General features: G+C 49.6%; 1 protein-coding gene across 3 annotated transcripts in view; it reads left to right on the top strand.

Annotated features, from left to right (window-relative positions):
• Positions 1-12419, top strand: part of DCLK3 (doublecortin like kinase 3) — a 47186-nt gene extending 34767 nt beyond the window's left edge. For all 3 annotated transcript variants that reach the window (XM_045200187.2, XM_053930397.2, XM_024565651.4), the window contains exons 3-5: positions 7798-7930; positions 10560-10727; positions 11827-12419. In XM_045200187.2, coding sequence (XP_045056122.2) covers positions 7798-7930; positions 10560-10727; positions 11827-12020 — 495 coding nt within the window. In that variant the 3' untranslated portion in view covers positions 12021-12419. The remainder of the gene's footprint in view (positions 1-7797; positions 7931-10559; positions 10728-11826) is intronic.
• Positions 12420-13749: the final 1330 nt, after the last annotated feature.

Genomic DNA, 13749 nt, shown 5'->3' with positions numbered 1-13749 from the left:
TTAAGATTTTATTTATTTATTTATTTATAGAGAGAGGGGAAGGAAGGGAGAAAGACAGGGAGAGAAACATCAGTGTGTGGTTGTCACTCATGCACCCTCATTCGTGGACCTGGCCCACAACCCAGGCCTGTGTTCTGGCTGGGAATGGAACCGATGACCCTTTGGTTTGTAGGTCTGTGCTTAGTCTACTGAGCTACAACAGCCAGGGCTCCCCTTGCTTTTTGTTTCTGTTTCCTGGGTCGGATCCCAAGTGATCTCCATGTGTGATGCGTGCCCCACTGCTCATGATGGCCACTTCAGTGTTCCTCACTGACCCTCTGCTGTTCCCCTGGGATTGTCACCGCAGCAGAGGTCCAGCCCAGGGGCCCGGGGCTGAGCATTTTGGGTGCGTGTCTCATGTAGCATTCTCACAGTTGTACAGGGTCTCCAGGAGGTGGCATGGGAGCATTTCCCCTCTAGGACCATTTTCTCTGGGGGACAGTCATCGAGGTTGCCTTTCCTCAACCCGGCACCAATCTGCTGAGCTGGCCCATCTCTTGGGCAATCGGGACTGTCATTTGTGTGAAGGGACTTATTTGTGAGCAGTTTTTTAAATGGGAAAAGTCCTGGTTTAGGTTGCATGGAGACGTTCGCTTCGGGAAGTAGAAAACAGCTAGGTTCACGGTTACTGTGGACAAGCTGACTGCCTCAGAGGAGGCCCTGGGCAAGTCTTCATGGGCTTCAGCGTCAGTAAACATGTGTTTTTGGTGCCCTTATGGGCAGTGAAGTGTGTGTCTGTTGTGTGTGTGTGTTCCGAGTCAGAGAGACAGAGAGACAGAGGGAACATTGCGGAGTAGCTGTACTTCCCGGTCTAAACACGTGAGTTGCTTATGTGGAGTAGGTACATATCTTTCCTCCCCGGGGGTGATTGTATCAGCTTGCATTTGTCAAAGCCAATAGACCTGTCACATTTATTAACCATTTGTCTTCTCTCTGGGTGAGTCAAGTTCAATATACTGTTACGTCAGAGGTCTACGTGCTCTCTAAGGTCAGTGCTTTTTGGTTTTTCAGAAGGACCTGGTTTGTGTGGGGTTGGACCATGGGCTCATTGTCTGGGGTTGGAAAGGTGTCATCTCTAAACCTGCTGATAGGACGATGCTGCTGAAAACTTGCTAGGTCTTCCAGGGTCTAATATTCGTAAATGCCACCACGGTGACTACCATCCATCAGTTAACATTCTCTAATTTAGTGTTCTGCGCTTGTGCTGAGCTTCGTGTTATCCAAGTAAGTGTTTCTTCCTTGAATGTGTTACTATCTATATTAAGATCTGTATTTGCTCAGCTTGGGAAAATGATTATGTTAGAACTAATTTTTGATTATATGGCTGATTGTAATTGTTACTGTTTTTGGAGACTTTCTGAATATACTAAGAGCTCTTAGTGAATATAGCCAGCTTATTATGATGTTTTAATCAACGGAAATATTTGTATCTGGTAATCAGGCCCTGGAATAAAATTCGAGGCCTATATTACTGAGTTTATTTCTACAGACCCCGTTTCCTGATAAGATGCTAGTCCTCTTTTCCCTCCAGGTTATTCAGACTCCTGAGATCTTGCAAAATAAGTTTTAATTATGAGAATTTCCAGCTTGCAGAAATATCAGTGTTAATTGCTGCTTCTGCCAGTGTGTGCTCCCTTGGTGGGATGGGGATATTCTGGGTTGGGTTGACGGGCCCTGGGTGGCGGCGGGGGAAGGGGGGGGGAAGGAAGAAAACAGGAACGGTGGGGGGGCGGGGGTGCTGGTGATCGGATCAGCCCACGCAGGATGGGGAGTGGACAGGCCAGGTTACTTGTGGCCAACAACCAAGTACTACCTACAGCAAGGAGAGCTGAGCTATGGGGTGGGGGAGACCGGAGAGGTGTCAGACAGGAGTAAGGCCATTTGAGAAAAATCTGTCCCAGAATAAGGGAAGACAAGGGGCATGTTCCCACTCTGGAGATAGGGACGAAAGGGATGCGGTGGGTGGGTGGGTGCTGTAGCTCAGGAGTGATTACAGCAGGGATTCGTGGGTCCCCTAGGCTTCTCAGTGTGGGGCTGGCTCAGGGCTCAGTGGGGCTTCTGCTCAGGCATTGGGCCAAGTCTGGGGTGGCCTGCCACCTCGCTCCCTCCTCTCCTTGCCTCCATTTGGGGTCATTGGGATACTTCAGAGTCCCCTCTCAGGGGTTTTGGGCCGCTGCTGGTAGAAGGTAAATCGGAGGGTGACAGCTTTTAGGAAACTATGCAGAGAAGGTACCTGCCAGGCCTCTGTTTCCAAAGTCACCCAAACCCTTGTGGGTGATTTTCTTGGATCTTTTTGGGCCTCCAACCTCATAGGAAGACCTGTTGGCCTCCTCATCCCACAGGACAAAGCATCTCTCAAGTGCTTTCCCTTCCTCCTGCTCCTTCATCACATGGACACACTGTGATATCCTGCAACTTAACACAGAAACAAACCCTTGTTTTCTCCACGTGCCCCTTCAGCTGCTGCCTCGTTTTTATGACCTACCCACACGTACACACACACACACACACCCTTGAGAGAGGCGTCCTACTCAACACTGGCAGCTCTCCATGCTTCGTTCTGTCCTGGACCCCAGCCAGGCTCTTATCCCCACGCTGCACCGAGACAGCCTCGTCCCTCGGGAAGATGGCGCCACCCCTGGCCTGGCCATTCCAGTCAGCAACCTCAGAGTCACCCTTGAGTCTTCCCTTTCCCCATCCTCAGGTTTGATCCCTTCTCTAATCTTGGCTTTGCCCTTAGAAGGACACTTCTCCACTCCTCTGCTGTACCACCCACGGCCAAGCCCCTGTCACCCCTCCCTGAGACTACGGCAGTCCCCTCCTCACTGTTCTTTCTGTTCCTCCAAAGCCGTCCTCTGCACAGAAGCCTGAATGGCCATCTGTAGATGAAAAACCAGAATCTGTAACTCCTCTCTTTGGGGCTGTCATTGGCTTCCTGTTACACTCCAAATAAAGGTTAAGTTCATTTCCATGGCCCAGCAGGTCCTGCACAATGTGGCCCTGTCTTCCTCTCAAAGCTCCGCTCCAACCACTCACACCTCACTCATGCTGCTCCTGGCCCTGTTAGCTGTTCCTGATCGGGCCACGCCGGCCCCTGGCCCTTTGCCTTTGCTCTTTCCTTCACCTGAGAGTTCGCTCCTGATTTTTTTCAAATGTTACTTTCTCAGTGGATCCTTTCTTAACTACCTTATTTAAAATGTTCAGTGCTACCCCCTGCCACTGTCCAATAGAACGTTCTGTGATGATGGCATTATCTCATATCTGGACTGCCCAATACGATAGCCACTAGCTATATGAGCACTTGAAATGTACCTTGGGTGTCTGAAGAACTGAACTTTACATAAGATTTAAACATAAGTAGCCCCGTGTGGGGGTTTATCAGATACCACACCAGACATTACAGTCTTTATCCCACTCTTTAAAAATGACATCAGTTCCTGAAATTACATATTTACTTGACTCTTATTTGTTAGTAGAAGGAGGGCTTCATAAAATCAAGGGGTTTTTCTGCTTCATTCCCTACTCTATTCCTAGTACCTAAGACAGTGCCTGACACATGGCACGCATCTAGTTAATACTAACTGAATGAATATGAAATGTTTAAAAAACTGGCATGATTTGTAGGCTCCAACGGCGTGTCATAGGCCTGTCATGTACCAGGGAAGGTACCAGGGAAGACTTTGTTCCTACTTATTTTTTTAGTCTTTTTTTTTTTTTTTTGTAACACAGTATTTTTTGCTGTTGAAATGTAAATTGATTTTTGGCATTTTGATGTGAATTGGGTTTAAAAATAAGTTTGGTCCATTTAAGCAGCTGAAAGTGGAACCAAAGAGGAAAAGGCACAAGGAACCATGAAGAATCAAGTAAGATTTTGGCAAAGATAAATAAGCTTTACCCACATCAAATAATTTTTCTTGGGTAGCTTCTTGCTATTTGGTCTGTACTCTGCTGCCATCTTCTGTTCAGAGTTGGTAACTACAAGATCACATTTACATAGACAAACCATTGAAGGGGAGAAGGGAGGCTAATTGTTAGAAAAATAAGGACTCCTCTTGAAGCAGTGAGGCCACCCGGATGGTACCTGGGTGCTTATGTAAATAACAAAGGCCACCTGGATTCAAAGCACAGGACTTCGATGTGGCTGGAAAGTGGGGTGATGGATGCAGATGGGTCAGTAGTTGTTATAGTTCTGTGCAAATTAACCTCTAACGCCCTTTCAGTTAGAGGTAACTGAAAACAGAGCCTCTGAAGGACCGAGACCCTGAGCAGGGAGTTTAGATAGACCAGAAACTAGAGAAATGGGGGTGTGGGGTCAGGGCAAGGTCAGATGTGTGCAGTGGGGCTATGGGCGGGCCTTCACCAAACCTGGCCCAGGAAGGTGTAGGGGAGGGGCAAAAGAACACCTTTCTCCTCTACCCTCCTCAGTTCTGTGCCTGGGGCCCTGGAAATTAAACTCACAAGAGACAGATTAACAAGATTACAAACAACAGTTTATTTACATGTGCACACACGTGTGGGAGAAACACAGCCGTGAGTAACTCAGAGGGGTGGTTAGAACTTGGGGCTTAGGGAGCATTTTAACAAAGAACAGTACATGTTTAGGGAAGCGACAAGACAAAGGAAAAGGGACCGGGTGTCTAGGGGTGGCAGACCGTGGCAGGTACGTGCACGGGGGAACTGGAGGAAGATGAGTTGTTTTTGTCAAGTTAGCTTTGTTGAGTCCCCCCTCCGTGCGTCTCTGGGCTGATGGAAGTCTCTGGTGACTTAGTGCTCTGCCTTCCTGGTACAGGTGGGCACCTTCCTCACGGGAAATTTTATGTCCTGCTTTTAGGTAGGAAGGAGGAGGTCTGAGTACCTTTCCCGTATGTGCTGTTTCTCAAGTGTCTTCAGGACAAAAGCAACAATATGTCAAAGTGGCATCATTTGGGATCTCTTCACAAAGTCTTTCTGGAAAAGGGACATCGAAATGGGATATTTAGTGGGGTCCTCGGCTGCCTTGATGGCCACCCAGTGCCTGGTGGGCTGAGAGTCCTGAGATCCTCCCCTGCCCTGATTAAACCACCGCTGGTGTGTGGTGATGGTCCCTTCTGGTCGTTCTTTGTTCAAAGGGGCAGCGATGGAATTGGGATCATCCAGAACGTCACTGTGCACAGGACTCACCCTGGGGGCTTGCAGAGATGTGGTTCCGGTTCAGAGCATCTGGGGCAGCCTGAGAGTTCTAACGAGCTCCCAGGTGCTGCTGCTGCTGCTGGTTAAGGTGCTGCACTTGGTGTAGGAAGGAGTGGGAAAGGGCTGATGGGTCTGAGACCAGGTCCTGTAAGGACCTGCTGGAGGATCTTCGGATGTGACCTCAGTGGAGCCAGAAGAAACCTGGGGCCTCAGTGGTACTTGTTTCCCATTGTTGGGAGAGGTGTGGCCTTAGTCAGTATCACTGCAGAGGGCAGTTTGGAAACGGGTAGGAGTAAGATTCTGATCAACGCGGGCGTGAATCTCCTCCTAAGTTCAGAATAAGCGGATGGACTGCTGCCCAGAGTCGCGGACCCTTCCATTCTGAGATTCCCATCAGAGATGGGCGGTAGGCTGGCGGGAGGATGCTCTCGACAAGTTTCCTCTGTGGGTAGCGAATCTGATGGTGTCAGAAGTCCCACCCGCTCGAGCAGGAAGAATTATTCCGGAAGGATGTCACTCCTTTGGTTTCAAGGCATAAGATGGGAACCGTTCTAACTGTTCTGAAGCCAAGAATGTGAGTTCCTCCCTGTTGAAAAAACAAAAGGAAACAAAACTCGGTTCAATGTCATTAAGCTGCTTCTGTAGGTGAATTCGTGAGAAGCCTCCAGTCCCAGGGACAGCACTGAAGGGTGTTACATAACTCCCGACAGTAAGTGCTGGAGACGGAAGAATTAGCAACACTCAGCGTCTGGGGCCACGGTCTGGATGGGACAAACCACCTCTCGAGTCTTCACCACCCCCTCAGTCGGTGGTGCTATGGGGTCGACCCTAAAGCTCAAGAGAAAAGCTAACCCGTGAAGAGACAAGGAACAGTATAACATAGTTTAGAAAGGCCATACAATGATTTAAAAACAGATGTGGTATTTGAAAAATGGATCCATCAGCATCTGGACATTTAACATCATAACTTTTGAAAAGAAAAGACTGAGTTTCCACCATGTTTAAACGGCTACGACCTCCGTGGAGCCTGGTTGTGGAATTGGGGGGTTTCTATGAGGAAGGGAATTATGTTATTTCCCATAGGAATACATTTTTGTTTTGGTCTCTTAACTCAGCCAAATGCTTTTAATGCCGATCATTTGTTTGGAAATATTTGCAAATATTTGTGAGGGACATATTTTTTTCCAGCAATCACCGAGCACATGTGATTAATATAGATGATCCATCTGGAATAGGCGGCACGCGGTTTTCTGTCCTTCCCTTCCAAACTAGGTTTTCTCATTGAAATTATTCTAATAATTATCTTCCTTGTCTGCTTTCGGGCTATGTCTGCCTCGATACGCAGTCCCAGGCAGAATCGCATTTTCCTACTACGTCTGCGACTTCCCATTTGGTGAGGTTAATTACGGAGACATTGATCAGCCTGCCGCGGGGTGACGCAGACCCAGTAATGAAGACGGATTCTGCTTTCAGAGACGTAAGCTCCCTGGCAGGAGCCAGAGCAAGTTCAGAGAACTTACCCTGGTGTGGGGAGGATGGGGAGAGGCTGCTCCACCCCACCCTGCATTTTAGGGTGTGGCTGTACCCATGGCTGTGATGGAGCCAGGGAGAACAGTGCTCCCCAGTGCCCTCCCGCCCTCCTCCCCAAGCACAGGTGCGAACCTCGGGAACCTGTGCCAGGTTCCATCAGAGACGTGAGGACATGTGCCCGCAGACAAGCTGATCAGTTGCGCCATAGCTCTGGTGGCCCCTGCGAGTCTCTCCCTTGGGTGATATCACCAGGCTTATCTCAGTATGTTTACCACTGTGCTGCCAGTAACTGCCCACCCCCCTGGCTGGAGCATTCCGCTTCTGTGATGAGATGCAGTCAGGTAGCAGCTGGGGAGGAGGAAGGAGCTTTGACAGCAGAGGATGGACCTGGTGAGGGGGCTTCGGTTTGAAGGAGGAGGCCTGGAAAGGGGAGCAGGGACGTATTGTTGCCAGCTTCCTGTGCCTCTCATTTTGCCCAAAGTCAGTCCTGCCCTTCACAGACGAACTGGTTTGGTGGCTAAAATAATGTGGTGTACTTAACAGACACTCATACTGCGCTTCTTAGGTTCTGGGCATGGTTGGTTACACCTGACAAATACCCGTTCATTTGAGCCTCATCGTAGTCCCAGGAACATTGCATTGCCCACGTGTTCTATGTTTGCACGGCCTGTCACATCTGCATTTTACAGATGAGGCTGCTGTCCAGTAGGACTTCCTGCAATGGTGGAAATGTTCTGTATTTGCATTGCCCGGCGTTGTAGCCATAGTCTCGGATAGCCACGGCACACCCGAAATGTGGTGAGCACATCTGAGAAACTGAATGTTTAATGTAGTTTAAATTTAAATAGCCCTCTGTGGCAACACGGTATAAATCTAACTCATTCGTTCCTTACTTGAAAGCGTGAGCACCTGTGGCTGAGATCGGATCGGGTTTATCTGCGTGGGGCTAAACCGTGTAGGCGTGTGTAGGTTTACTGTTTGTTAGCCTTGTCGTCTCACTGGTTTCCTTCTTCGTTCTCACCACAGTTTTGGTGGTTTGGGGGTTTGGGTTTCTTACAGGTTCAGCGGAATGAGGACAAGTCTACCACCTTGAAACTGGCTGATTTTGGCCTTGCCAAGCACGTGGCGAGACCCGTGTTCACTGTGTGTGGGACGCCGACATACGTAGCTCCTGAAATTCTTTCCGAGAAAGGTGAGTGTGACGCATCGCTCTGCGGGACTCCTGCTCCCTTACTAATTAATGTTTGATTTTGAACATATCTAATATTTATATTTTCCAATATGGAGCAGTCAAAAATCTCCGAGTTGGTGCTAAGGTGGCCCTTCGGTTTTAATGGAAATGCTTGAAGCAATTCTCCTTGACCAGAGCATGAGAACTTTGTCCAAACCAGGGCCGCCCTTGTTACAGGGACGGGGTTGGAGTGTGTGTGTATGTGTGGGGGGGCGGTGTTGGCAGGACAGTGAGATGGGAGATGGCGGAGCCCTGGGTGGGGACTCACACAAGCAAGGCCCTTTGTGCCACCAACCCAAGGCTACCTCTAATGGTAGGTATTTGGCGTAACAATTCCTCCACCAACCTTGTATCTTGAGATGAAGGGAACAACCCTTCAGACTCCATGAATAATATGTATTACCTCTTCCTGTATTGTGTGAGGGTCCAATGAACTGCATTAGTGACATACTCTGTAAAATATATAAAAGGGTAGTAATATTATTATTATCATCATTGATAATTTTTACCATATATCATCATATGGTAATAATATACCACATATTAGCAAAATATATAAAAAGTACTAATATTATTATCATTTTATGGCTCCAAATACATGAATGACTGTTAAGCTACTCCAGGAGAAATCAGGTAAAGCACCCTATGCATGGAGGGAAGGTTCTGGAAGGGGTGGAGGGTGCTAGGGAGAAGGGAGAGCTAGTCTCCCATCAGCAGAGGCATCAGAGAAGCTAAGATGGGGAGACCACAGTGCGCGTGGCATTTGGGTGGTAGAGACGTTGGGAGGAAGACTAGCCCCAGTGCTGCAGGGGGAAGTTGAGTTGGTTGGGTAGGTTGCGTCTGGTCTCGCCATAGCTGGGAAGGCCAGGCAGAGGGATCAGGGCCCAGCGTGGCCACGCAGCAGTCAGGGGAATGCGGTTAGAGTGGCGTTTTCACAGAGGCGTCCATGACCCGGAGGAGAGGAAGGAGAACCAACAGTCCGTGTGAATCTTCAGAAAACCACCATGTGGGCGGCGGCACCAACTAAAACAGGGTGTTGGGAGGGGAAGCTCTTTTGGGAGATGGGGATGGGGTGAGTTAAAACGTGAGCGCACTGGCTTTGTGGAGGTTTCCGGATGGACACATGGAGTTGCCCGGTTGGCAAGGAGGTGAAACTCTGGGCTGAGCGTGAGTTTTTGAGACCCCTCAGCTCAGAGATGGAGGCTGGAGCGGGGGCCATAATGGGTCCCCATGACACCAGCAAGGGCAGTCGAGGGCAGATTCCTGCCAGGAGGGGAAGGGAGGAGGGGCCCGCAGAGGACAGGGCAGTGGAGGAGGCAGGAGGAGGAGGAGCACAGTACAGTGTCACAGCTGCTGAGGGGCACATTTCACGAAGGTGGGAGGCCCCGCAGGATCGGCCCCTCCTGAGAGTGACAGGTGGTTGAGAACTGAGGAAAGGACAGTCAAGCTGGCCAGAAAGAGGTCCTTGGTGACTCATTCCCTTAGTATTTTGCTGCGGATTTGTGTCTGGACCACATTGCTCTGGGGCTCAATAGTGAACGTGTAACTACCCAGTTAAAGCTGCCAAGTGCTTTACTTTTCCAAAGAGAGAAAGAAAGTGTTGGAAATGTACATGCTGCTGTTATAAACTGTGGGTGGGCGGTTGGGCAATATGTGTTGAAATCCTTTACTGTATGTTACTTTGTGCATTCAATTTATAGAAAGCTATTTTAAGGACATACTCAGAGATGTGCCCAAATATTTAACATATAAGGATGTTCATCACAGAATTGCTTACAGTTGTAAACAAAATGAGAAAAACTTAAATTGTAACGTGGAGGATTCATTATATAAAGAGAATACTAGTGGCTATTAGAGATATTTTTGAAGAATACTTTTTATGTTTTTTATAGGAAATGCCATGTAATGTTAAGTGAGTGAAATAGGGTAGAACATATACACAGTATGATCCTGATTTTGTTAAAGGAAATATGTGTGTGTGTGTGTGTGTGCTCATGGTGAATATACTAGTAATATCCATCTTTTTTCATAAGAGTCATAAATAATATTTTTGAAATAGAGAAGGCAGTGACCAAATAGGAAGCAGAGGCTGCTGGTACAGACCAGGGTTTCCAAGTGTCTCTGGTGAAGGGCCAGGTTTTAAAATTTCCCACATGTGTGGGCCTGTGCAGAGTCCTGCTGCATGTGACAGGTGACAGGTGACAGGTCCTGCCGCAGCGACTTACTGTGTGTGCTACACAGCCCTGAGCTGACCGGGTTCCGTGAGCTGTGTCCACGGATGGTGCAATCGGATGCCACAGCCATGCCAAGAGTTTCCAAGTGTGTACTTTGAATTTTTGTGTTAAGTTCATCACCAACCGGTCACAAAGGATCACAAAGCAGTGGCAGTGGCCTGAGGACTGAACTGGGGGTAACCCTGGCGATGACCTCATGTCCGTAGGAGTTGGCAGTCAGGGGTCTGGAAGTGGCTGTGGCTCACTGAGAGCTGAGGTCTTCTGTGGCCCAGAGCAGTGATTCTGCCCTGGGCACCTCATCGCACCTGACCCCGCCTGGGCTCAGCTGTGCTTGTGTTTCTTCCTCCGCTGTGCAGGTTACGGGCTGGAGGTGGACATGTGGGCTGCCGGCGTGATCCTCTACATCCTGCTGTGTGGCTTCCCCCCCTTCCGCAGCCTGGACAGGGACCAGGACGAGCTCTTCAACATCATCCAGCTGGGCCACTTCGAGTTCCTGGCCCCTTACTGGGACAATATCTCCGAGGGTGAGACGTGGGGCTTCCCAGCAAGGGGAGAAGGGATGTAGAGCTGGAGCTCCCCCGGGTTCTGACTGCAGAGCAGGTTCTAGGTCAGGTGCGTGATGAGAATGCAGAAGACCCACTGCAGCGCCTGGCACAGAGGTGGGCTGTCGACAGGTTGTGCGTCATCCTTTATGTCCCGTCACATAAACCTATACCCCAAAACAGGACTTACGTGGAGGCTTAGTGGAAAAGTCTAATTGCCAGTTGCAGCCACCAAATACTTTTTCCTTACGGCAAGTGAAGAACATCAGAAGTGAAAAGAATATCAGACACATATAACCCTCACTTGTAAAGATCCAAACCGTCGCATGACTAGACGTGCTTGGGACTTGTGCATCACTGGGGGTCCTGTGGGGCCACCTTGGAGAGAAGGGGTGAAGGTCTCCTTTCTGGCCCTCTCAGATGGAATCTCTCCCTTGTTTCTACTGATTTGTCTGTTCTACCCTCTGCCCTTGTAAAATCGAGAACTAGATAATTGGAGGTTTTGAGTCTTTAGCTTAAGAAAGTAGAATAGGAGGGACCACTCCCACCCCCAATTTTCCCTAAACGTGTCATTTAAGATTAGTTCCATATTTATCAATGTAGGGAGGAAGAATGCACATATTTTATTTAACAACTTGATAGTTTGGTTTACAAGCTGACAGCATGTAGACCTGTGGTTTGTGGCCTCGCTTTGCTCTCTCGGGCTGGGTGCCACGGCTGTCAGTGGTGGGCTGGCCCCGTGACTCCAGAGAAACAAATAAACATCCTGTAGAGCTCTTTGTCCAATAGCATTGCCCCTAGCTGCACGTGGCTACTTAAATTTAAATGGATATTAATTAAAATACAGTAAAAGTTCAGTCCCTTTGTTGCACTAGCCATATTTCTAACGCTCAGTTGCCCCGAGTGTGTGGCACTGATATGGAAAGTTCCCATCACCGCGGAGAGTTCTGTGGGACAGCGCTGCTCTCTCGTGGCACGCGGCGCTAACGTGGATGTTTGTGTTCTTCGCTCACGTGTGGGGAAGAACAGTTCAGAACCACCTGCGTTCATCTCATTTCCCCTCCTTCTCTTCCTCCAACAGCTGCCAAAGATCTGGTGAGCCGGTTGCTGGTGGTAGACCCCAAAAAGCGCTACACAGCCCACCAAGTTCTCAAGCACCCCTGGATCGAAGCTGCTGGGGAGCCTGGCACAGCAAACCTACAAAAGGAGGTGACCCCTGGCAGTGAGGGCCACCTCCAGAGCCAGCACAAGAGGTCTGCAGAGCAGGCATCATAGCCACCGTCTCGGGTCCCCACGTGCAGCCCCCGCCGTTCTGCTCCAGGACAGAGGATAGAAGTTTTGGAGAAAGAGGATGAAAAGGGCTTCTTCACGTAATTGGAGAATTGGGGGAAGGAGAGATGCTCAGTGTATTTTTAAAAATAAACTGGAGTCTTAATGTTAATTGTAACCTATTTTTAGATTTGTATATTTGAAGCCTTTCATACATTTGGGGGGTGTGTGGGGAGGGAAAGACTTGTTATTGGTGAGGTATTTTTGGTAATAGTGATGTGTTTTGCTTCTTCCCTGTAGTCAAGTTCACGGTGTACTACATGCGTGGCGCTTACCAGGGTCTCCATTCCCCTTGTGAGGGTAATAAGGTAAATCATAGTCTCTGTGTTAATAAAATGTGCTCGGAATGACTGAAGTGGGTGGTGTTCTGATTCCTTCTCAATGCTGGGGGTGAGAGCCAGCGAATTATAGTTCAGACACGCCTCCTGAAGCCGATATGACCATGTACACCTGTTGTGATGGACACTCAATGAACCGGCAAGTTCTGTTCATGCGGCACGTGCCGGCCGTGGTCATGGGCATTTTCGTCTTGGCTGAAAGTCAGATCTGGTACGGTCTGAAGCATGGCATGACGAAATCGTTGGTGTATTCTCGCCCCTCTGCTACCCATTTGTGCTGCTTTATGGCCAATTATGCCTGAGCCGGAGTCACTTCCATGTGAAGTGCGGCTCTCGGGCTGTGCCCGTGTGAACGTTTTCAGATCGCAGGGGCGCCATTTAGTGCATTAATGTGTCAGATGCACAGTGAGTGGATGGCACGCAGGCCGGAGGGAGCTGAGAAGCTCAGGCCTGTTCCTGTCTGCAGGGCAGACCCACAGAGGGCACGGAGGGCCTACTCCCTGATGATCCCAGTCCAGGCCTCTGTGCTGAGATGTTGGTCTGTTCAGACGACATGGGGAGTGTGCAGGAGCTGAGGGTAAACCACAGTGCTGTTATTTGCCAGACTGGCCTTTCTGGGTTATATGTAACCAGGTCAGCAGGGCACAGAGTGAGTCCCAAAGTGTGGGCTTCTCAGCCAACCCCTCGCTCTCTCCCAGCGTTGGGGTCCTCTGGGTGGGGGAGTGTGCCAGTGAGGAGCGCAGGTGCAGCACGCAAGCCTGGTAGAAGGAACGGCTCAGACAGGTGTTGGAGAAAGCAGAAGCACAGAGGAGGTGTTGAAGTAATGCAGACACACTGTGTATGTAATGATGCCTGCTCCTAGGTGGGGAACCGAGGGAAGAGGCTGGGGTGATTAGAACCTAGAAGCTTGGAGGAGAAACCCCTTGTCATGGACACTTAGTGTGCCACCCACGTCCTGCTTCAAGACCTAAGGGAATAAACTGCCCAGGGGTGCTGGCTGACAGCCCTCAGCAGTCACTGTCCACAGGGATGTCCTTAGCTGGGAAGAGTCGGCTCACCCAGGGTCATGACCCCACTCCTGGGGCAGTTGCATCCAAAGGCTGGTCCATGGAGGCTGTGACCAATGGGGACAATGATGGGCCATTCTTCTCATGGGGATTGGCTGAGCCCTGGGCTGAGACAGCATCACAGCCCAACTTCTTCCTCACCCAATCCTGCTTCTTTTCTCCTCTGCCATTGGTGATGACCCTGGGACCGTTCCTTAGTGTACCTTCTGCATGCTAAACTTGACCTTGGAGTTGGTTTTCCAGGGAACAGAGCCTGTGACCACTCCCTCA

This window comes from Desmodus rotundus, chromosome 8 (assembly GCF_022682495.2).
Source record: "Desmodus rotundus isolate HL8 chromosome 8, HLdesRot8A.1, whole genome shotgun sequence".
In the NCBI taxonomy this organism is placed as follows: Eukaryota; Metazoa; Chordata; class Mammalia; order Chiroptera; family Phyllostomidae; genus Desmodus; species Desmodus rotundus.
Note: the sequence above shows the minus strand (reverse complement) of the source record. Positions and strands in the feature narration are given on the sequence as shown.